The 25860-nt window shown below is 54.0% G+C and overlaps 1 protein-coding gene across 1 annotated transcript in view; it reads left to right on the top strand.

The window, feature by feature from the left end:
- Positions 1–4697: 4697 nt before the first annotated feature.
- Positions 4698–25860, top strand: part of LOC139250227 (15-hydroxyprostaglandin dehydrogenase [NAD(+)]-like) — a gene marked incomplete at its 5' end in the record, with an annotated part of 33389 nt that continues 12226 nt past the window's right edge. Inside the window, 2 exons of the mRNA XM_070872722.1 lie at positions 4698–4821; positions 17061–17167. Of these exons, the coding sequence (XP_070728823.1) occupies positions 4698–4821; positions 17061–17167 (231 nt within the window). The remainder of the gene's footprint in view (positions 4822–17060; positions 17168–25860) is intronic.

Consider the following 25860-nt stretch of genomic DNA (forward strand, 5'->3'; position numbering starts at 1 on the left):
ACACTGACCTCCCGAACACTGACCCTTCGAACTCTGACCCCCCGAACACTGACCCCCCAAACTCTGACCCCCCAAACTCTGACACCCACGAACACTGACACCCCCGAACACTGACCCCCTGAACACTGACCCCCCGAATACTGACCCCCCGAACTCTGACCCCCCGAACACTGACCCCCCGAACACTGACACCCCCGAACACTGACACCCCCGAACACTGACACCCCCGAACACTGACACCCCCGAACACTGACCCCCCGAACACTGACCCCCCGAACACTGACAACCCCGAACACTGACCCCCCGAACACTGACAACCCCGAACACTGACACCCCCGAACACTGACCCCCCGAACACTGACCCCCCGAACACTGACACCCCCGAACACTGACCCCCCGAACACTGACCCCCCGAACACTGACAACCCCGAACACTGACCCCCGAACACTGACCCCCCGAACACTGACCCCGCGAACACTGACCCCCCGAACACTGACCCCCCGAACACTGACCCCCTGAACACTGACCCCCCGAACACTGACCCCCCGAACACTGACAACCCCGAACACTGACACCCCCGAACACTGACCCCCCGAACACTGACCCCCCGAACACTGACACCCCCGAACACTGACCCCCCGAACACTGACCCCCCGAACACTGACAACCCCGAACACTGACCCCCGAACACTGACCCCCCGAACACTGACCCCGCGAACACTGACCTCGCGAACTCTGACCCCCCCGAACACTGACCCCCCCGAACACTGACCCCCCGAACTCTGACCCCCCGAACTCTGACCCTCCTGAACACTGACCCTCCTGAACACTGACCCCCCCGAACACTGACCCCCCGAACACTGAACCTCCCCGAACACTGACCCCCCCAAACACTGACCACCCCCGAACACTGACCCCCCCCGAACACTGACCACCCCCGAACACTGACCCCCCGAACACTGACCCACCCGAACCCTGACCCCCCGAACACTGACCCCCCCGAACACTGACCCCCCCGAACACAGACCCCCCGAACTCTGACCCCCCGAACTCTGACCCCCCGAACTCTGACCCCCCGAACTCTGACCGCCCGAACACTGACCCCCCGAACATTGACCCCCCAAACACCGACCCCCTCGAACACTGACCCCCGAACTCTGACCCCCCGAACACTGACACACCTGAACACTGACCCCCGAACACTGAACGCCCGAACACTGACCCCCCGAAAACTGACCCCCCGAAATCTGACCCTCCCGGACACTGATCCCCGAACACTGACCCCCCCGAACAGTGACCCCCCCGAACACTGACCCCCCCGAACACTGACCCCCCGAACACTGACCCCCCGAACATTGACCCCCCCGAACACTGACACCCCCGAACACTGACCCCCCGAACACTGACCCCCGAACACTGACCCCCGAACACTGACCCCCGAACACTGACCCCCCCGAACACTGACCCCCGAACACTGACCCCCCGAACAATGATCCTCCCCGAACACTGACCCTTCCCGAACACTGACCCCCCGAACACTGACCCCCCGAACACTGACCCCCCGAACACTGACCCCCCAAACACTGACCTCCCGAACTCTGACCCCCAGAACACTGACACACCCAAACACTGACCCCCGAACACTGACCCCCCGAACACTGACCCCCCGAACTCTGACCCTCCCGAACATGATCCCCGAACACTGACCCCCCCGAACACTGACCCCCGAACACTGACCCCCCGAACACTGACCCCCCCGAACATTGACCCCCCTGAACTCTGACCCCTGAACACTGAACCCCCGAACACTGACCCCCCCGAACACTGACCCCCCAAACACTGACCCCCCGAACACTGACCCCTCGAACACTGACCCCCGAACACTGACCCCCGAACACTGACCCCCGAACACTGACCCCCCGAACACTGACCCCCACCGAACACTGACCCCCGAACACTGACCCCCCGAACACTGAACCCCCAAACACTGACCCCCCGAACACTGACCCCCCGAACACTGACCCCCGAACACTGACCCCCCGAACACTGATCCCCCGAACACTGATCCCCCGAACACTGACCCCCCGAACACTGACCCCCACCGAACACTGACCCCCACCGAACACTGACCCCCGAACACTGACCCCCCGAACACTGAACCCCCAAACACTGACCCCCCGAACACTGATCCTCCGAACACTGACCCCCCAAACACTGACCCCCCCGAACACTGACCCCCGAACACTGACCTCCCGAACACTGACCTCCCGAACACTGACCCACCCGAACACTGACCCCCCCGAACACTGACGCCCCCCCGAACACTGACCCCCCGAACACTGACCCCCCGAACACTGACCCCCCGAACACTGACCCCCACCGAACACTGACCCCCGAACACTGACCCCCGAACACTGAATCCCCAAACACTGACCCCCCCGAACACTGACCCCCACCGAACACTGACCCCCCCGAACACTGAGCCCCGAACACTGACCCCCACCGAACACTGACCCCCGAACACTGACCCCCCGAACACTGACCCCCCCGAACACTGACCCCCCCGAACACTGACCCCCACCGAACACTGACCCCCGAACACTGACCCCCCCGAACACTGACCCCCGAACACTGAACCCCGAACACTGACCCCCGAACACTGACCCCCCGAACACTGACCCCCCCGAACACTGACCCCCCCGAACACTGACCCCCCCCCGAACACTGACCCCCCGAACACTGACCCCCCGAACACTGACCCCCCGAACTCTGACCCCCCGAACACTGACACCCCCGAACACTGACACCCCCGAACACTGACCCCCGAACACTGACCCCCCGAACACTGACCCCCCCGAACACTGACCCCCCCGAACACTGACCCCCCGAACACTGACCCCTCGAACACTGACCCCCCGAACACTGACCCCCCGAACACTGACCCTCCCCGAACACTGATCCCCCCGAACACTGACCCCCGAACACTGACCCCCCGAACACTGACCCCCCCAACACTGACCCCCCGAACACTGACCCCCCGAACACTGACCCCCCGAACACTGACCCCCCGAACATTGACACCCGAACACTGACCCCCCGAACACTGACCCCCCGAACACTGACCCCCCGAACACTGACACCCCCGAACACTGACCCCCCGAACACTGACCCCCCGAACACTGACCCCCCGAACACTGACCCCCCGAACTCTGACCCCCCCGAACACTGACACCCCGGGCACTGACCTCTCCCCACCCCGGACACTGACCCCCCCACCCCCCCGGTCATTGAACTCTCCCCCCCCCCCGGACACTGCCCCCCCCACAGACACTGGCCCCTCCCCCCCGGACACTGCCCCCCCCCGCCCCAACACTGACTTCCCCCCCTGGACACTGACCCCTCCCCCCCCCAGACACTGACCTCTCCCCCCCCCGGACACTGACCTCCCCCCAGACACTGCCCCCCCCCAGACACTGACCCCCCCCCCCCCGGACACTGACCCCTCCCCCCCGGACACTGACCCCTTCCCCCCAGACACTGACCTCTCCCCCCCCAGACACTGACCCCCCCCCCAGACACTGACCCCTCCCCCCCAGACACTGACCTCTCCCTCCCCAGACTCTGACCTCTCCCCCCCGGACACTGACCCCCCCCCCAGACACTGACCCCCCCCCCCCCAGACACTGACCTCCCCTCCAGACACTGACCCCCCCCACCCGGTCACTGATCCCCCCCCAGACACTGACCCCTGCCCCCCAGACACTGACCCCCCCCAGACACTGACCTCCCCCCAGACACTGACCCCTCCCCCCAGACACTGACCCCACCCCCCCAGACACTGACCCCTCCCCCCAGACACTGACCCCTCCCCCCCAGACACTGACCCCCCCCCCCAGACACTGACCCCCCCCACCCGGTCACTGATCCCCCCCAGACACTGACCCCCCCCCCCCAGACACTGACCCCTCCCCCCCGGACACTGACCCCTCCCCCCCCAGACACTGACCCCCCCCCCAGACACTGACCCCCCCCACCCGGTCACTGACACCCCCCAGACACTGACCCCCCCCAGACACTGACCCCCCCCAGACACTGACCCCCCCCCAGACACTGACCCCCCCCCACCCGGTGATCCCCCCCCAGACACTGACCCCTCCCCCCCAGACACTGACCACCCCCCCCAGACACTGACCTCTCCCCCCCCAGACTTTGACCCCCCCCAGACACTGACCCCTCCCCCCCAGACACTGACCCCTCCACCCCCAGACACTGACCCCCCCCCAGACAATGACCTCTCCCCAGACACTGACCTCTCCCCCCCCCCAGACTTTGACCCCCCCAGACACTGACCCCTCCCCCCCAGACACTGACCACCCCCCCCAGACACTGACCTCTCCCCCCCCAGACACTGACCCCCCCCAGACACTGACCCCTCCCCCCAGACACTGACCCCTCCCCCCCAGACACTGACCCCTCCCCCCAGACACTGACCCCCCCCAGACAATGACCTCTCCCCAGACACTGACCTCTCCCCCCCCCCAGACTTTGACCCCCCCAGACACTGACCTCTCCCCCCCCCAGACTTTGACCCCCCCAGACACTGACCCCTCCCCCCCAGACAATGACCCCCCCCAGACAATGACCTCTCCCCACCCCCCCCCCCGCACTGACTGATGACCCTTGCTTTGACCTTTAGGTGAGCCTGTTGGATGCCAACACAGCAGCTGGTGAAGCTGTTAGAGCTGCCTTTGAGCAGATGTATGGAGCAGAGAACGTTTTGTTCCTTCCCTGCGATGTGACGTCTGAGGCTCAGTTGAAAGGTACAGAGACAAACTTTTATCTTCACACTGTCCCCTGGCCCTGCTCAACCTGACTGGCCGGTTTGTAAACCCTTTCCTCATTCTCCCCTCTAACCCATGGACACAATGAGAAGCTGGGAGTGAGGTTTCAGGGAGCTGGCACAATCGGCATTAGGGAATGAATTCCTGCATTAATATAATGAACAAAGAGGGCGAAAAATTCAGTCGCACAACATTTGGGGCACTGACTTTTGTACTATTGAAAAATCGCTGGGTCCACCACAGTCCACCAGGAATCTCAGGGTGTTGCAGCATAGAACATCAGGAATAGGAGCAGGAGTCGGTCTCTTGGCCCCTCGAGCCTGCCCGCCATTTAATACGATCATGGCTGATCCGATCATGGACTCAGCTCCACTTCCCCGCCCGCTCCCCATAACCCTTTACTCTCTTATCGCTCAACAATCTGTCTATCCCCACCTTAAATATATTCAATAACCCAGCCTCCACAGCTCTCTGGGGCAGAGAATTCCACAGATTTACAACCCTCTGAGAGAAGAAATTCCTCCTCATCTCAAATGAGTGACCCCTTATTCTTAAACTATGCCCCCTAGTTCTACATCCCCACACAAGAGGAAACATCCTCTCTGCATCTACCCTGTCAAGCCTCCCTCAGAATCTTATAGATTTCGATAAGATCACCTCTCATTCTTATAAACTCCAATTAATAGAGGCCCAACCTGCTCAACCTTTCCTCATAAGACAACCCCTTCATCTCCGGAATCAACCGAGTGAACCCTCCCCGAGGGAGGAAAAGCAATGTGTGAGGAGGACACAAAAAAGCTGTAAAAGGACATAGACAGGCCAAGTGAGTGGGCTAAAGTTTGGCAGATGGAGTATAATGTTGGAAAGTGTGAGGTCATGCACTTAGGCAGAAAAAAAATCAAAGAGTAAGTTATTATTTAAATGGAGAAAGATTGCAAAGTGCCGCAGTACAGCGGGACCTGGGGGTACTTGTGCATGAAACACAAAAGGTTAGTATGCAGGTACAGCAAGTGATCAGGAAGGTCAATGGAATCTTTGCCTTTATTGCAAAGAGAATGGAGTATAAACACAGGGAAGTCTTGCTACAGCTATACAGTGAGGCCACACCTGGAGTACTGCGTGCAGTTTTGGTTTCCATATTTACGAAAGGATATACTTGATGTTGTGTATCTGTAAAGTATGCACTCCCGTGTTCCGCCACCAGGGAGTCATCCCCTGAAGTCCCAAGGGATCCCAGCATCCCTTGGGAGCACTGTATATAAGCCGGCCCCTAAGGCCTGTTCCTCACTCTGGAGTGTCTTATTAAAGACTGAGGTCACTGTTACTTTAACCTCCCTGTGTGCAGTCTCATCTGTGTTAGGAACACAATAACTGGTGACGAGAATACGAATCCAATGCAAAGATGCAGCAAACTGTGGGCATCCTGGAGAAGTTCTCGGAGGGTGAGGACTGGGAAGCCTATGTCGAACGGCTAGACCAGTACTTTGTAGCCAACGAGCTGGACGGAGAAGGAAGCGCTGCAAAAAGGAGAGCGGTCCTCCTCACAGTCTGCGGGGCACCGACCTACAGCCTCATGAAGAATCTTCTGGCTCTGGTGAAACCCACAGATAAGTCATATGAGGAACTGTGTACACTGGTTCGGGAGCATCTTAACCCGAGGGAGAGCGTGCTGATGGCGAGGTTCTATACGTACCAGCGATCTGAAGGTCAGGAAGTGGCGAGCTACATCGCCGAGTTAAGGCGACTTGCAGGACAATGTGAGTTTGATGGCTACCTGGAGCAAATGCTCAGAGACTTTTTTGTACTGGGCATTGGCCACGAGACCATCCTACGAAAACCTTTGACAGTAGAGACACCGACCCTCAGTAAGGTCATTGCGATAGCACAGGCGTTTATGTCCACCAGTGATAACACCAAACAAATCTCTCAGCACACAAGTGCGAGCAATGTTCAGAAATTAACTGGAACTGTGATTGTGAGCAGAAATATACAGGGCAGAAACCACGAGTCTGCAACTGCCAGCAAGCCTCAGGTGACCCAGATGACTCAGAATCCCCAACAAAGGATGAATGCAAGGCAATTCACACCTTGTTGGCGTTGTGAAGGCTTCCATTCAGCCTATTCATGCCGCTTCATAGGATATGTTTGCAAGAGCTGTGGAACAATGGGGCACCTCCAACGAGCTTGCAAACGAGCTGCAAGCTCTGCAAAACCTGCTAACCACCACGTGGCAGAGGAAGATCGGTCCATGGTGGATCAAAGCAATTTCGAGCCTCAGAGAGAGGAGGCAGATGCTGAAGTACACAGGTGCACACAATTTCGATGAAATGTCCACCTATAATGCTAAATGTAAAATTGAATGGCTTACCCGTAGCCTTGGAACTGGACACTGGCGTTAGCCAATCCATCATGAGTAAAAAAGTGTTTGAGAAACTGTGGTGCAACAAGGCACTCAGACCAGCCCTGAGCCCCATCCACACGAAACTGAGAACGTACACCAAAGAGCTTATCACTGTCCTGGGCAGCGCCATGGTCAAGTTCACCTACGAGGGCACGGTGCACAAACTGCCATTCTGGATTGTCCCGGGCGATGGCCCCACACTGCTTGGAAGGAGCTGGCTGGGCAAAATCCGCTGGAACTGGATGACATCCGAGCACTATCACATGTCGATGAGGCCTCATGTACCCAGGTTCTTAACAAATTTCCTTCCCTTTTTGAGCCAGGCATTGGAAACTTTTCCGGGGCGAAGGTGCGGATCCACTTGGTCCCAGAGGCACGACCCATTCACCACAAGGCGCGAGCGGTACCTCACATGATGAGGGAGAGAGTGGAAATCGAGCTGGACAGGCTGCAACGCGAGAGCATCATCTCCCCAGTGGAATTCAGTGAGTGGGCCAGCCCGATTGTTCCAGTACTCAAAAGTGAAGGCACGGTCAGGATTTGCGGCAATTATAAAGTAACTATTAATCGTTTCTCGCTGCAGGACCAATACCCGCTACCTAAGGTAGACGACCTATTTGCGACGCTGGCAGGAGGCAAGGCGTTCACCAAGCTCGACCTGACTTCGGCCTACATGACGCAGGAGCTGGAGGAGTCTTCGAAGGGCCTCACCTGCATCGACACGCACAAGGGACTGTTCATCTACAACAGATGCCTGTTTGGAATTCGGTCGGCTGCAGCGATCTTCCAGAGAAACATGGAGAGCCTACTCAAGTCGGTACCACACATGATGGTTTTTCAGGACGACGTATTGGTCACAGGTCGGGACACCGCCGAGCACCTACAAAACCTGGAGGAGGTCCTCCAGCGACTGGATCACGTAGGGCCGCGGCTGAAGAGGTCGAAATGCATCTTCATGGCAACAGAAGTGGAGCTTTTGGGGAGAAAGATCGCGGCGGACGGCATTCGGCCCATAGACGCCAAGACAGAGGCTATCAGGAACACGCCCAGGCCTCAGAGCGTCACGGAGCTGCGGTCGTTCCTGGGACTCCTCAACTATTTTGATAACTTCCTACTGGGGTTAAGCCTAACCCTAACCCTAACCCTTTTAGAGCCCCTACATGTGTTATTGCGCAAAGGTGAGAACTGGGAATGGGGAAAAAAAACAAGTAATTGATTTTGAGAAAGCCAGAAACATTTTATGCTCCAACAAGCTGCTTGTATTGTATAACCCGTGTAAAAGACTTGTGCTAGCATGTGATGCGTCGTCGTACGGAGTCGAGTGTGTATTACAACAAGCTAACGTTACGGGGAAGTTGCAACCTGTCGCCTATGCTTCCAGGAATTTGTCTAAGGCCGAGAGGGCCTACAGCATGATTGAGAAAGAGGCATTAGCGTGTGTGTTCAGGGTAACAAAATGCATCAGTAATTGTTTGGCCTCAAATTTGAGCTGGAAACCGATCACAAGCCCCTCATATTCCCCTGTTCGCTGAAAACAAGGGGATAAATACTAATGCCTCAGCCCGCATACAAAGGTGGGCACTCGCGCTATCAGCGTATAACTATACCATCCACCACAGGCCAGGCACCGAGAACTGTGCGGATGCTCTCAGTCGGCTACCATTGCCCACCACGGGGGTGGAAATGGCGCAGCCTGCAAACTTGTTGATGGTGGCGCAGTTGTTGATGGTCATGGAAGCGTTTGAAAATGATAAATCACCTGTCACGGCCCGCCAGACTTGGACTTGGACCAGCCAAGATCCTCTGCTGCCCCGAGTAAAAAACTGTGTACTGCATGGGAGCTGGGCCAGCATCCCCGTTGAAATGCAAGAGCTAATCAAGCCGTTCCAGCGGCGAAAGGACGAGCTGTCCATTCAGGCAGGCTGCCTGTTGTGGGGTAACCGCGTAGTGCTACCCAAAAAGGGCAGGGAGACGTTCATCTCGGATCTCCACAGCACACACCCGGGTATAGTAATGATGAAAGCGATAGCCAGATCCCACGTGTGGTGGCCCGGTATCGACTCTGACTTAGAGTCCTGTGTACAGCAATGCAGCGTGTGTGCTCAGTTGAGTAATGCGCCCAGAGAGGCACCACTAAGTTTGTGGTCCTGGCCCTCCAGACCATGGTCGAGGATCCATGTCGACTATGCGGACCCGTTTCTCGGTAAAATGTTCCTGGTGATGGTGGATGCTTTTTCAAAATGGATTGAATGTGAAATAATGTCGGGAAGCACCGCCACCGCCACCATTGAAAGCCTGAGGGCCATGTTTGCCACCCACGGCCTGCCTGACATACTGGTCAGTGACAACGGGCCATGTTTCACCAGTGCCGAATTTAAATAATTCATGACCTGCAACGGGATCAAACATGTCACCTCGGCCCCGTTTAAACCAGCCTCCAATGGGCAGGCAGAGCGGGCAGTACAAACCATCAAACAGAGCCTTAAACGAGTCACAGAAGGCTCACTCCAAACCCGCCTGTCCCGAGTACTGCTCAGCTACCGCACGAGACCCCACTCGCTCACAGGGGTGTCCCCGGCTGAGCTACTCATGAAAAGGACACTTAAAACCAGACTCTCGCTGGTTCACCCCAACCTGCATGATCAGGTAGAGAGCAGGAGGCAGCAACAAAATGTAAACGATGGTCGCGCCACTGTGTCACGGGAAATTGATCTGAATGACCCTGTGTATGTGCTAAACTATGGACATGGTCCCAAGTGGATCGCGGGCACGGTGATAGCTAAAGAAGGGAGTAGGGTGTTTGTAGTCAAACTAGACAATGGACAAATTTGCAGAAAGCACCTGGACCAAACGAGGCTGCGGTTCACAGACTGCCCTGAACAACCCACAGCAGACACCACCTTTTTCGAGCCCACAACACACACCCAAAGGATCAACGACACCACCCCGGACCAGGAAATCGAACCCATCACGCCCAACAGCCCAGCAAGGCCAGGCTCACCCAGCAGCCCTGCAGGGCCAACAACACGCCAGCCCAGCGAGGGCACAGCCAACACACCAGAACAGACATTTGTACCGAGGCGGTCCACCAGGGAAAGAAAGGCTCCCGACCGCCTCACCTTGTAAATAGTTTTCACTTTGACTTTGGCGGTGGGGAGTGATGTTGTGTATCTGTAAAGCATGCACTCCCATGTTCCGCCACCGGGGAGCGCATCCTCTGAAGTCCCAAGGGATCCCAGCATCCCTTGGGAGCACTGTATATAAGCCGGCCCCTAAGGCCTGTTCCTCACTCTGGAGTGTCTTATTAAAGACTGAGGTCACTATTACTTTAACCTCCCTGTGTGCAGTCTCATCTGTGTTAGGAACACAATACTTGCTTTGGAGGCAGGTCAGAGAAGGTTCACTCGGTTGATTCCGGAGATGAGGGGGTTGACTTTTGAGGAAAGGTTGAGGAGGTTGGGCCTCTACTCATTGGAATTCAGAAGAATGAGAGGTGATCTTATCGAAACGTATAAGGTTATGAGGGGGCTTGACAAGGTGGATGCAGAGAGGACGTTTCCACTGATGGGGGAGACTAGAACTAGGGGGCATGGTCTTAGAATAAGGGGCCACCCATTTAAAACTGAGATGAGGAGAAATTTCTTCTCTCAGTGGGTTGTAAATCTGTGGAATTCACTGCCCCAGAGAGCTGTGGAAGCTGGGACATTGAATATATTAAAACAGAAATAGACAGTTTCTTAAACGATCAGGGGATAAGGGGTTATGGGGTGTGGGCAGGGAAGTGGAGCTGAGTCCATGACCGGATCAGCCATGATCGTATTAAATGGCGGAGCAGGCTCGAGGGGTCGTGTGGCCGACTCCTGCTCCTATTTCTTATGTTCTTATGTTCTCTGAACTGCCTCCAATGCAAGCATATCCTTCTCACTCCACTCACTCCTCCAGCGGTGTCCTGGCCCCACTCAATGGCGGAGTATGCTGAGCACGTGGTGAGCACAATAGCTGTGGTCACTCTGACCTCTGCTCCTGCCACGAGGTGGCCCTCTGACCATCCCAATGTCTGCCCTCAGCCATGCCTCGCTTTTCTCACCAGCTTACCAAAGATCACTGCTCAGTGCTGTGCCTGCGGCCAACATCTCGCCGTAGACAACGAGGCCCATACAGCAGTGCTTGGTCTCCAGTGGTCCTGGACCCCCTTGCCACTGGACCAAGACCTTGTTCAGCTAAGCCTGTGTGGTGGCTGGTGTGCAACTACCACCCCACGTTAAAAGAAATCACACATAGGCATCTTCCACCCTTCAAAATGAAGTACTCCTGCAGTAGCAAGAACGTCCTTCCTCAGATTAGGAGACAAAAACTGAACACAATATCCCAGGTGAGGCCTCACCAAGGCCCTGTACAACTGCAGTAAGACCTCCATGCTCCTATACTCAAATCCCCTAGCTATGAAGGCCAACATACCATTTGCCTTCTTCACCGCCTGCTGTACCTGCATGCCAACTTTCAATGACTGATGTACCATGACACCCAGGTCTCGTTGCATCTCCCCTTTTCCTAATCTGCCGCCATTCAGATAATATTCTGCCTTCGTGCTTTTGCCACCAAAGTGGATAACCTCACATTTATCCACATTATACTGCATCTGCCATGCATTTGCCCACTCACCTAACCTGTCCACTCATCCTGCAGCCTCTTAGCATCCTCCTCACAGCTCACACCGCCACCCAGCTGAGTGTCATCTGTAAACTTGGAGAGATTAAACTCAATTCCTTCATCTAAATCATTGATGTATATAGTAAATAGCTGGGGTCCCAGCACTGAGCCCTGCGGCACTCCACTAGTCACTGCCTGCCATTCTGAAAAGGACCCGTTTATCCTGACTCTCTGCTTCCTGTCTGCCAACCAGTTCTCTATCCACGTCAGTACATTACCCCCAATACCATGTGCTTTAATTTTGCACACCAATCTCTTGTGTGGGACCTTGTCAAAAGAATTTTGAAAGTCCAAATACACCACATCCACTGGTTCTCCCTTGTCCACTCTACTAGTTACATCCTCAAAAAATTCCGGAAGATCTGTCGAGCATGATTTCCCTTTCATACATCCATGCTGACTTGGACCGATCCTGTCACTGCTTTCCAAATGCGCTGCTAATTCATCTTTAATAATTGATTATAACATTTGCCTCCAGTTCCCCTGGTTTATTACAGATACTGCATTGCTGTACAGACTGTGTAACTAATGCTTAATAGGATTTCCTCTCACTTTATTTTTAATCATCTTTTTAGACTCCTGTTCGATAACTTTCTTCATTCCTTGGCCATCAATATCCTCCCTGACTCTACTCTTTCCGAGGATCTCTTTTCCCCTTGTGTTTACTTTAGGCTGGTTACATTTCTTGTCGATCCCTGCCCCACCTTACTAGTTTAAGCCTTTGCCACCTCCCGATTTACCCTTTCCGCTCAGTCATGGTCCCATCCCATCGGCTTCTCCTCCCTGTCCCAGACCTGGTGCCAGTGTCCCATGAAAAGGAATCCCTCTGTCCCACACCAGCCCTTTAGCCCCGTGTTAATTCTCCTGATTCGACTGTTTCTGTGCCAATTTGCACGTGGCTCAGGCAATAATTCAGAGATTATTACCCTCCATGTCCTGCTTTTTAATTTCGAGCCTAACTCCCGATTCTCTTTCAGCAGGACCTCCCTGTTCCTACCTCTGTTGTTTGTTCCCACATGGACCACGACAACTGGATTTACCCCCTCCCTTTCCAAGTTCCTCCCCAGCTGCCGTGAGAGATCCTTGCCCCTGGCACCGGGTCGACAACACACCCTTCGGGATTCTCGTCCTTGGCTGCAGAGGATGCTGTCTCTCCCCCTAATTATAGAGTTCCCTGTCACTACCATATTCCTATTCTGCTCTTCACCCCTTGAACAGCTTTCTGAGCCACGGTGCCTTGGTCTGCATTGTGGCTCTCCTCCCCACAGTCCTTCTCCTTGTCCTCACAGGGAGCGAGTATATCGAGCTGTTGGGCAGGACCTGTGTCTGTGACAGCTCCTTCTCAACCTCTCCTAAACCCCGCTACCCAGCTCCCGATCAGTCCTCCTCCCTTTCCTGAACCTGAGCGTTCCTCTGGGGTGTGTATTCTGGATAAACTGTCCAGAAATTCCACCCCCTCCCTTATGTGTCGGAGTGTCTCCAACTCGCACTGCAGCTCAATGGCTCTGAGCCGGGGAGATTGGAGATGGAGATATCTCCTGCAGACGTGTTTGCTCGGGACAGTCTCACTGTCCACAAACTCCCACATACTGCCATCCCGACACACCACCTGCCCTGACACATCTTCGTCTGCTTTATTTTATTGATTTATTTAGTAAAAATCTTTATTCAATGATTATTTATAGTTATATTAATTAGTTTAACTAGTTAAGCTATAAATTTAATACAGATTATTATAGTTTCCCGCTCCTGGTTTAAACCATTGCCCGAGGTTAGAGGGGAGAAACGTTAATATCACTGACCAATCACCTTTGTGGTGTCCTGTGACGCTGTGGAAGGTTCCGGCGCTGCTGCCTCTGATTGTACATTAGGAATGAGAAATTGATGTAACGATGGGGACATGCAGAGCAACTGGGAAGTGGCCTGGATTTCATTGGAACCAAAGTCTAGTGAGGCGGTCGCCTAATCCTGCCTCCTCCATCGTTGTTGTTCCTCCTCCTCCTCCTCAGCCTCCTCCTCCTCCTCAGCCTCCTCGGCCTCCTCCTCAGCCTCCTCGGCCTCCTCCTCCTCCTCCTCGGGCTCCTCCTCCTCCTCAGCCTCCTCCTCCTCCTCCTCCTCGGCCTCCTCGGCCTCCTCCTCGGCCTCCTCCTCCTCCTCCTCCTCGGCCTCCTCCTCCTCGGCCTCCTCCTCCTCGGCCTCGACCTCCTCCTCAGCCTCCTCCTCCTCCTCGGCCTCCTCCTCCTCGGCCTCCTCCTCCTCCTCGGCCTCCTCCTCAGCCTCCTCCTCCTCCTCCTCCTCCTTAACATCCTCCTCCTCCTCCTCCTCAGCCTCATCGGCCTCCTCCTCCTCGGCCTCCTCCTCCTCCTCCTCCTCGGCCTCTTCCTCCTCGGCCTCCTCCTCCTCCTCCTCCTCCTCCTGAGGTGGTGCACTATGCCTGCTGGCAATGGCTGCACCCTCCTGATGGCCAAGTTGTGCAGCATGCAGCAGACGGTGACGAATATGGACACCCGCTCCGCTGAGTACTGGAGAACTCCCGAGTGGTCAAGGCAGCGGAACCATTGCTTGAGCTCTCCGATGGTCTGATCGATGGTGTTCCTGGTGGGAGAAGAGCTCTCATTGTACGAGTGCTGGGCAGGAGTGGTGGGGTTACGGAGGGGAGCCATGAGCCAGGTGGAGATGGATAGCCCGTGTCTCCCAGCAGCCAGCCGCGAGCTGGATGTGGTGGCTGGAGCAGAGCTGGCTCACCGGTCTGGTGCAGGATAGTGGGCATTGACGGTGAGGATTCTGTGTGTGTGGTCACACACCGGCTGCACAGTGAGTGGTAACCACTGCGGTTACTGAATATTTCAGGATTATGATGCGTTGCCCGCAAAGTGAGGTGGGTGCAGTCAATGGCGCCCTGCACCTTGGGGAACGTGATCCTGGCAAAGCTACATACACGCTCCAGCTGCTTCTCTCTGCTCATGGGGAAGGAGATGTCCCACAGAGCATTTGTGACCTCGCGGATGCAGCAATGGACAGCAAACTGGGAGATGTTGGAGATGTCTTCTGTTGCACACTGGAAGGATCTGCTGGTGTAGACATTGAGTGCGATGGTGACCGAGACCGCCACTGAGAGAGCAGTCCTCACCCTGGTCTGAGGCTCCAGGTCTGGTTGCAGGAGGTGGCAGAGCTTGGTGACCATGTCCTTGCTGAAGTGCAGCCTTCGAACACACTGTTCCTCAGTGAGATTGATGGTGGAGAACTGTTGGCGGAATACCCTTGGAGGGTAAGCCTCCTGTTGGGAACCCTGTTGGCCCTCCTGCCTCTGGCTGCATTTGGCGGTCTCTCTCTCTGCCTCGGTTGCCTCTGATGGTGATGCTGGAGGGCGAGGTCCAGAGCCAGCACAGGCCCGTGAAACAATATAAATGTTGGACTTTCAAATCTGCCCTCAATGAATGTCACGAATCTTTGAGCCAGAATATCCAAATCGCTGAAATTGGTCAAAAGGTTTGTGCCTGTGTGAAACTAAGAAGGAACCATTATTGGGCGACTAAAAATAAAACGGACTTGGGGGCCTTTAACTCGCGCTCCTCCAGCCGACTGAACCTGCCTGCTGAAGCTGTCATTGTCAGCACTAGCACACAATTACTTTATATCCCAGGATGGGTCCTGGGCCGCTGCACAGGGTGATGACCTCAGCATCGCCGGGGGCAACGTCTTACCGTCGCCGCAAAACTCCTGCCGAATTTAGTGGGAGCCGCTGTTCTCGCTGCGCCCCAATAGCGTAACGGGCGGTGCAAAGTAGCCCAATGTCACCCCCTCCCAAAGTATTGCACTGTAATGGCTCAGTGGGGAACTCCACGGCCTGGTGTAGCGCGGACCATTAGGGCTCCACAATGCCTTTGCCTGTTGCTGGAGAGCAGGATCAGATGTCTTAGCTTGGAACTCCTCAAAGGATTGCTGGCTCTCTCCAAGCCTCCTTGTTTACGGGGTTGGTGAGGGGGGCGGTGGCGGGGGTAGTGTGGAGTATTACAAATGTAACACTCTACACAAAGGTCCGTATATAGAGAAAATAATTGTTTATTAAACCTGATTAATCAAGGGAGAACCGGTTGCATCAGTACCCCTACTGAGTGCTCGAATCGCCGGTCTCATGGGACAGACTGCGCAGTTGCATTTTATACAGTCGAAATACAGTCAAAATGGTGAAACTACGTGGGGAAGTGTTCCATTGGTTATTTGCCACCAGTCCCCGCCCACCTGCTACTAATACATTGGTTCATACAATTACAGCAATATCATTAGATTAATTTCATTAGAAATTACTGTAATCAATGATTTCATTGGTACATTCAGTTATGGCCACTGTTGCTAGGGAAAGGCCCCCTACAGGTTATGTGTTACATTTCTGGGAACATCTTCCCAGGTTAACTCTCAGACTGTGTCCTTGACAATCCATCTGGCTATACTGATTTCAAAGGGGGTTTGTTTCTGTTATATCATGTGACTGGAACATGGTGACCTCAAGCTCATTATTTCTGTGAGCTGTCTACATAAATCTTGTGGGTGCTCATCGAAGTGTTATCTCCTCAGAGAATTGTTCTCTGACCTTCTGTGTTTCAGCCTAATAGCTGGAATGTGGGATTCAGCTATTCAACCATGAACGCATTAAACCTTTCTCTCAGCCTTTCTTGCTTTATGTTTTAATTTTACAAAATGACTTTTCCCCTGATTAAGGTTTTCGCTCCTACAGGTAGGGAGGTTCCTGGTCCCAACCCCCCGCCAGGACTTGGGGCTCCCCATAGCTGCCAGTGTTGGAAACGGGGCAGGATGCTGGGATCGTCCCTCCTGTTTCCATTGTGTCACTCTGTGGGGAAATTCTGGGGTAACTAAAAGGGGGTTTCAGTGACCGATCCCTGCCCCAGTATCCAGGCCAAACACGTTTCCTGGGGCAATGGCCAAGGAAATTCACCCAATTATTCAGGTGCATAGAGTACTCTTGACATTGAAACGACTGAAATATCTTCACACGGTGTGTTGTTCGGAGTAAAGTTTTTGATGTTGGAACATCTGGTGCGGGACACTACAAACCTTTCAAATCAACGACATTCACCATCTTTTCCAGATTCTTTCAGCAAGACTCTTGAAAGGTTTCAGAGATTGGACATGGTGTGTAACAACGCGGGGATCTATGAAGAAGGGAACTGGGAGAAATGCATCAGTGTAAACCTGGTACGTATTCCTGTGGTGGGTGACTGAGGCCGACTGCAAGTAGGCTAGTTATCAGTTCTCTCACCACCTGATGTACCTCAGGACTCGGCCAGCTCAGTCAGTGGTGGAAATACTGAGCAGTCCTGTGTCACAGCCTGTATCACTAACCACCATTGACCGGTGATGGACATTGAAGTCTCCAGCCACAGAAAGTTCAGTGCTCCTGCTTTCCTCATGGAGATGTTCTGATCGAGGGTTGTGGAGGGTAGGGTCTGATCGAGGGTTGTGGAGGGTAGGGTCTGATCGAGGGTTGTGGAGGGTGGGTTCTGATCGTGGGTTGTGGAGGGTGGGTTCTGATCGTGGGTTGTGGAGGGTGGGTTCTGATCGAGGGTTGTGGAGGGAAGGTTCTGATCGAGGGTTGTGGAGGGTAGGGTCTGATCGAGGGTTGTGGAGGGTAGGGTCTGATCGAGGGTTGTGGAGGGTAGGGTCTGATCGAGGGTTGTGGAGGGTGGGTTCTGATCGTGGGTTGTGGAGGGTGGGTTCTGATCGTGGGTTGTGGAGGGTGGGTTCTGATCGAGGGTTGTGGAGGGAAGGTTCTGATCGAGGGTTGTGGAGGGAGGTGGGCAGTGGGGGGAAGAGATTGGGTGATCAGTAGGAGTTTCCCTTGAACTTGTTTGACCTGACAGTGTGACACTGATGTAGATGATCAGTCGTGATCTCATTGAATGGCGGAGCAGGCTCAAGGGGCCTGATGGCCGACTCCTGCTCCTATTTCTGAAGTTCTTATGACACTTTACGTGGCCTGTGATGGATGTTGAAGGCCAGACCCACTGTCTCCCATTTGTAAAGGATCACTCGCCACCTGCGAAGGGTCTGCCCATCAGTCGGCAGGAAATAGCCATGGATGGTCATGGAGGAATGTTGGCCGATAGCTATGATTGAGTGATTACGAATCCCTGGCACAATCTCATCTCAATGGCTTTAATATCCTTTCTGTAATGGATCACCCAAAACACAGGAACAGGAGGAGGCCATTCAGCCCTTCGCGCCTGCTCCTCCATTCAAAGACGTCATGGCTGATCTTCCACCGAACTTCACCTTCCTGCTTTTGCTCCACGTCCCTGGATGTCCTTACTCAACAAAAATTGATCAGTCTCAGTCTTGAAAGATCCAATTGTCCTCTTGTATCCACAGCCTTTTGGGCGAGTGGGTTTGAGATTCCCAGCACCCTTTGTGTGAAGAAGTGCTCCCTGACATCACCCTGAACGGCCGGGCTCTCATGTTAAGGTTCTGGACTCCCCCCACAGGAGGGGATAGTCTCTCCATATTGACATCAAATCCTTTTAACAGCTTTAACTCCGCGATTAGATCACCCTTTAATCTTCTATACCCGAGGGAATACAGTCTGTGCAACCTTTCCTCAAAACCTAAACCTCTCAGCCCCGTGTACCAGCCTGGAGAATCTGCACTGCTCCCCCCGCCCCCCAAGGCCAATATACCCTCCCTGAGGGGCGAGGCCCAGGACTGAGTGCTGTCGCTGCACTCAGGGTCTGACCAGGAGTCTGCACAACAGTTTTAATTACTTATTGTACCTCTTCGCTGACTTGCAACCCGCTCTGCTCCACCACAGTTCTGAGCTTCTCACCATTCACAAAATACACTCATTTATCTTCCTTGGATCCAAAGTGATGAGCCCACCCTTCCCCACATGGAGTCCCCTCTGTCACAGTTTGCCCCACTCACTCAGTCTGTCGATGCCCCTCTGTAACCTCCTGCCCCCACCCCCACACCACTCACTGTGCCCCCTAACTCAGTGTCCTCGGCAAGCTTGGACACACAGCTCTATCCGAGGCACGGCTAAATGTGGTGGAAAGATGAGGCCCCACAACAGAACCCTTTGGGAGACAATACGCCACATCCCACCAACCAGCACATTCCTTTATCCCCCCTTCTGCCTCCTGCCTCTTAACCGATTCCTTACCCAACTCAATAGGCCCCTCCAATGCCACATTGATTTAACTATTGCCTTACACCCATTTATCATCTCATTGCCCTTTCCCCCTGAGCCCCTATTTTCAAATATTGTTGCTGTTTTTACCCCCTGCACTCACACATTCAGGGCACTGTGGGACCCTGGGATCTCTCTCCATCATCCCATTCAGTGTCTGTCCATTGAGACTACATCATTCATTACATTCCTCCCAAAATCCATTACCTCAAGCTTCTCCACTTTAAATGGAACCTGCACCAGCCCGTCTCATCTCACCAACTAGCCACTAACCAGCCTGCCCATCTCACTAACCAGCCCGCCCATCTCACTAAACAGCCTGCCCATCCCACTAGCCTGCCTGCCCATCTCACTAACCAGCCCGCCCATCTCACTAACCAGCCCGCCCATCCCACTAACCAGCCCGCCCATCCCATTAACCAGCCTGCCCATCTCACTAACCAGCCCGCCCATCCCACTAACTAGCCGACCCATCTCACTAACCAGCCTGCCCATCTCACTAACCAGCTTGCCAATCTCACTAACCAGCCCGCCCATCCCACTAACCAGCCTGCCCATCTCACGAACCAGCTCACCCATCCCATTAGCCAGCATGCCCATCTCACTAACTAGCCCGCCCATCCCACTAACCAGCCCGCTAACCAGCCTGCCCATCTCACTAACCAGCCTGTCCATCCCACTAACCAGTCTGCCCATCTCACTAACCAGCTCACCCATCCCACTAACCAGCCTGCCCATCTCACTAACCAGCCCGCCCATCCCACTAACCAGCCTGCCCATCCCACTAACCAGCCTGCCCATCCCACTAACCAGCCCGTCCATCTCACTAACCAGCCTGCCTAGCCCACTAACCAGCCCGCCCATCTCACTAACCAGCCTGCCTAGCCCACTAACCAGCCCGCCCATCTCACGAACCAATCCGCCCATCCCACTAACCAGCCCTCCCATCCCACTAACCACCTACCCATCTCACTAACCAGCCTGCCCATCACACTAACCAGCCCGCCCATCACACTAACCAGCCTGCCTATCTCACTAACTAGCCCGCCCATCCCACTAACCAGCCCACCCATCTCACTAACCAGCCTGCCTATCATACTAACCAGCCTGCCCATCCCACTAACCAGCCCGCCCATCTCACTAACCAGCCTGCCCATCCCACTAACCAGCCCGCCCATCTCACTAACCAGCCCGCCCATCTCACTAACCAGCCCGCCCATCCCACTAACCAGCCCACCCATCTCACTAACCAGCCTGCCCATCCCACTAACCAGCCCGCCCATCCCACTAACCAGCCTGCCCATCTCACTAACCAGCTCACCCATCCCATTAACCAGCCTGCCCATCTCACTAACCAGCCCGCCCATCCCACTAACTAGCCGGCCCATCTCACTAACCAGCCTGCCCATCCCACTAACCAGCCCGCCCATCTCACTAACCAGCCCGCCCATCCCACTAACCAGCCCGCCCATCTCACTAACCAGCCCGCCCATCCCACGAACCAGCCCGCCCATCCCACTAACCAGCCTGCCCATCCCACTAACCAGCCCGCCCATCTCACTAACCAGCCCGCCCATCCCACTAACCAGCCCGCCCATCCCACTAACCAGCCTGCCCATCTCACTAACCAGCTCACCCATCCCATTAACCAGCCTGCCCATCTCACTAACCAGCCCGCCCATCCCACTAACTAGCCGGCCCATCTCACTAACCAGCCTGCCATCCCACTAACCAGCCCGCCCATCTCACTAACCAGCCCGCCCATCTCACTAACCAGCCCGCCCATCACACTAACCAGCCCGCCCATCACACTAACCAGCCTGCCCATCACACTAACCAGCCCGCCCATCTTACTAACTAGCCCGCCCATCCCAGTAACCAGCCTGCCCATCACACTAATCAGCCTGCCCATCCCACTAACCAGCCCGCCCATCTCACTAACCAGCCCGCCCATCCCACTAACCAGCCCGCCCATCCCACTAACCAGCCTGCCCATCCCACTAACCAGCCCGCCCATCTCACTAACCAGCCCGCCCATCTCACTAACCAGCCCGCCCATCTCACTAACCAGCCTGCCCATCCCACTAACCAGCCCGCCCATCTCACTAACCAGGCTGCCCATCCCACTAACCAGCCCGCCCATCTCACTAACCAGCCTGCCTATCCCACTAACCAGCCCGCCCATCCCACTAACCAGCCTGCCTATCCCACTAACCAGCCCGCCCATCTCACTAACCAGCCTGCCCATCTCACTAACTAGCCTGCCCATCTCACTAACCAGCCTGCCCATCTCACTAACTAGCCTGTCCACTGTGTGTGTGTACCCGTACTGTGTCACTGTGTGTGTGAAACATAGAAACATAGAAAATCGGTGCAGGAGTAGGCCATTCGGCCCTTCGAGCCTGCACCACCATTCAATAAGATCATGGCTGATCATTCACCTCAGTACCCCTTTCCTGCTTTCTCGCCATACCCTTTGATCCCTTTAGCCGTAAGGCCCATATCTAACTCCCTCTTGGATATATCCAATGAACTGACCTCAACAACTCTCTGCGTTAGGGAATTCCACAGGTTAACAACTCTGAGTGAAGAAGTTTCTCCTCATCTCAGTCCTAAATGGCTTACCCCTTATCTTTAGACTATGTCCCCTGGTTCTGGCTTTCCCAACATTGGGAACATTCTTCCTGCATCTAACCTGTCCAGTCCCGTCAGAATTTTATGTTTTCTATGAGATCCCCTCTCATCCTTCTAAACTCCAGTGAATACAGGCCCAGTCGATCTAGTCTCTCCTCATATGTCAGTCCTGCCATCCCTGGAATCAGTCTGGTGAATCTTCGCTGCACTCCCTCAATAGCAAGAACACCCTTCCTCAGATTAGGAGACCAAAACTGAACACAATATTCCAGGTGAGGCCTCACTAAGGCCCTGTACAACTGCAGTAAGACCTCCCTGCACCTATACTCAAATCCCCTAGCTATGAAGGCCAACATGCCATTTGCCTTCTTAACCGCCTGCTGTACCTGCATGCCAACTTTCAATGACTGATGTACCATGACACCCAGGTCTCGTTGCACCTCCCCTTTTCCTAATCTGCCGCCATTCAGATAATATTCTGTCTTCGTGTTTTTGCCAACAAAGTGGATAACCTCATATTTTCCACATTATACTGCATCTGCCATGCATTGACCCACTCATCTAACCTGTCCAAGTCACCCTGCAGTCTCTTAGCATCCTCCTCACAGCTCACACCGCCACCCAGCTTAGTGTCACCTGCAAACTTGGAGATATTACACTCAATTCCTTCATCTAAATCATTAATGTATATTGTAAATAGCTGGGGTCCCAGCACTGAGCCCTGCGGCACCCCATTAGCCACTGCCTGCCATTCTGAAAAGGACCTGTTTATCCCGATTCTCTGCTTCCTGTCTGCCAACCAGTTCTCTATCCACGTCAATACATTACCCCCAATACCATGTGCTTTGATTTTGCACACCAATCTCTTGTGTGGGACTTGTCAAAAGCCTTTTGAAAGTCCAAATACACCACATCCACTGGTTCTCCCTTGTCCACTCTACCAGTTACATCCTCAAAAAATTCGAGAAGATTTGTCAAGCATGATTTCCCTTTTATAAATCCATGCTGACTTGGACCAATCCTGTCACTGCTTTCCAAATGTGCAGCTATTTCATCTTTAATAATTGATTTCAACATTTTCCCCACTACTGATGTCAGGCTAACCGGTCTATAATTACCCGTTTTCTCTCTCCCTCCTTTTTAAAAAAGTGGTGTTACATTAGCTACCCTCCAGTACATAGGAACTGATCCAGAGTTGATAGACTGTTGGAAAATTATCACCAATGCATCCACTATCTCTAGGGCCACTTCCTTAAGTACTCTGGGATGCAGACTATCAGGCCCTGGGGATTTATCGGCCTTCAATCCCATCAATTTCCCTATCACAATTTCCCGCCTAATAAGGATTTCCTTCAGTTCCTCCTTCTCACTAGACCCTCGGACCCCTAGTATTTCTAGAAGGTTATTTGTGTCTTCCTTCGTGAAGACAGAACCAAAGTATTTGTTCAACTGGTCTGCCATTTCTTTGCCCCCCATTATAAATTCACCTGAATCTGACTGCAAGGGACCTACATTTGTCTTCACTAATCTTTTTCTCTTCACATATCTACAGAAGCTTTTGCAGTCAGTTTTTATGTTCCCAGCAAGCTTCCTCTCATACTCTATTTTCCACCTCCTAATTAAACCCTTTTTCCTCCTCTGCTGAATTATAAAATTCTCCCAGTTCTCAGGTTTGCTGCTTTTTCTGACCAATTTATATGCCTCTTCCTTGGATTTAACACTATCCTTAATTTCCCTTGTTAGCCACGGTTGAGCCACCTTCCCCGTTTTATTTTTACTCCAGACAGGGATGTACAATTGTTGAAGTTTATCCATGTGATCTTTAAATGTTTGCCATTGCCTATCCACCGTCAACCCTTTAAGTATCATTTGTCAGTCTATTCTAGCCAATTCACACCTCATACCATCGAAGTTACCTTTCCTTAAGTTCAGGACCCTAGTCTCTGAATTAACTGTGTCACACTCCATCTTAATGAAGAATTCTACCATAATATGGTTCCCTTCCCCAAGGGGCCTCGCACAACGAGATTGCTAATTAGTCCTATCTCATTACACATCACCCAGTCTAGGATGGTCTAGAAAACCATCCCTAATACACTCCAGGAAATCCTCCTCCACGCATTGCTACCAGTTTGGTTAGCCCAATCAATATGTAGATTAAAGTCACCCATGATAACTGCTGTACCTTTATTGCACACATCCCTAATTTCTTGTTTGATGCTGTCCCTAACCTCACTACTACTGTTTGGTGGTCTGTACACAACTCCCACTAGCGTTTTCTGCCGTTTTGTATTCCGCAGCTCCACCCATACCGATTCCACATCATCCAGGCTAATGTCCCTCCTTACAATTGCATTAATTTCCTCTTTAACCAGCAACGCCACCCCACCTCCTTTTCCTTTCTGTCTATGCTTCCTGAATGTTGAATAGCCCTGGATGTTGAGTTTCCAGCCTTGGTCACCCTGGAGCCATGTCTCCGTAATCCCAATTATATCATATTCATTACTTGCTGCCTGCACGGTTAATTCGTCCACCTTATTACGAATACTCCTTGCATTGAGGCACAGAGCCCTCAGGCTTGTCTTTTTAACACACTTTACCCCTTTAGAATTTTGTTGTAATGTGGCCCTTCTGTGTACCCGCACTGTGTCACTGTGTGTACCCGCACTGTGTCACTGTGTGTACCCGCGCTGTGTCACTGTGTGTGTGTACCCGCACTGTGTCACTGTGTGTACCCGCACTGTGTCACTGTGTGTGTGTACCCGCACTGTGTCACTGTGTGTACCCGCACTGTGTCACTGTGTGTGTGTACCCGCACTGTGTCACTGTGTGTACCCGCACTGTGTCACTGTGTGTACCCGCACTGTCACTGTGTGTACCCGCGCTGTGTCACTGTGTGTACCCGCACTGTGTCACTGTGTGTACCCACACTGTCACTGTGTGTACCCGCACTGTGTCACTGTGTGTACCCGCACTGTGTCATTGGGTGTACCCGCACTGTGTCACTGTGTGTACCCGCACTGTCACTGTGTGTACCCACACTGTGTCACTGGGTGTACCTGCACTGTCACTGTGTGTGTACCCGCACTATGTCACTGTGTGTACCTGCACTATGTCACTGTGTGTACCCGCGCTGTGTCACTGTGTGTGTGTACCCGCACTGTGTCACTGTGTGTTTGTACCCGCACTGTGTCACTGGGTGTACCCGCACTGTGTCACTGGGTGTACCCGCACTGTCACAGTGTGTACCCGCACTGTGTCACTGTGTGTACCTTCACTGTGTCACTGTGTGTACCTACACTGTGTCACTGTGTGTACCAGCGCTGTGTCACTGTGTGTGTGTACCCGTACTGTGTCACTGTGTGTGTGTACCCGTACTGTGTCACTGTGTGTGTGTACCCGCACTGTGTCACTGTGTGTGTGTACCCACACTGTGTCACTGGGTGTACCCGCACTGTCACTGTCTGTACCCACACTGTGTCACAGTGTGTACCCGCACTGAGTCACTGTGTGTACCCGCGCTGTGTCACTGTGTGTGCCCGCTCTGTGTCACTGTGTGTACCCGCGCTGTGTCACTGTGTGTACCCGCGCTGTGTCACTGTGTGTACCCGTGCTGAGTCACTGTGTGTACCCGCACTGAGTCACTGTGTGTACCCGCACTGTGTCACTGTGTGTACCCGCACTGTGTCACTGTGTGTACCCGCACTGAGTCACTGTGTGTACCCGCACTGTGTCACTGTGTGTACCCGCACTGTGTCACTGTGTGTACCCGCACTGAGTCACTGTGTGTACCCGCACTGAGTCACTGTGTGTACCCGCACTGTGTCACTGTGTGTGCCCGCACTGTGTCACTGTGTGTACCTGCGCTGTGTCACTGTGTGTACCCGCTCTGTGTCACTGTGTGTACCCGCACTGTCACTGTGTGTACCCGCACTGAGTCACTGTGTGTACCCGCACTGAGTCACTGTGTGTACCCGCACTGTGTCACTGTGTGTACCCGCACTGAGTCACTGTGTGTACCCGCACTGAGTCACTGTGTGTACCCGCACTGTGTCACTGTGTGTGCCCGCAC

The sequence above is a fragment of the Pristiophorus japonicus genome, unplaced genomic scaffold (genome assembly GCF_044704955.1).
Source record: "Pristiophorus japonicus isolate sPriJap1 unplaced genomic scaffold, sPriJap1.hap1 HAP1_SCAFFOLD_354, whole genome shotgun sequence".
In the NCBI taxonomy this organism is placed as follows: Eukaryota; Metazoa; Chordata; class Chondrichthyes; family Pristiophoridae; genus Pristiophorus; species Pristiophorus japonicus.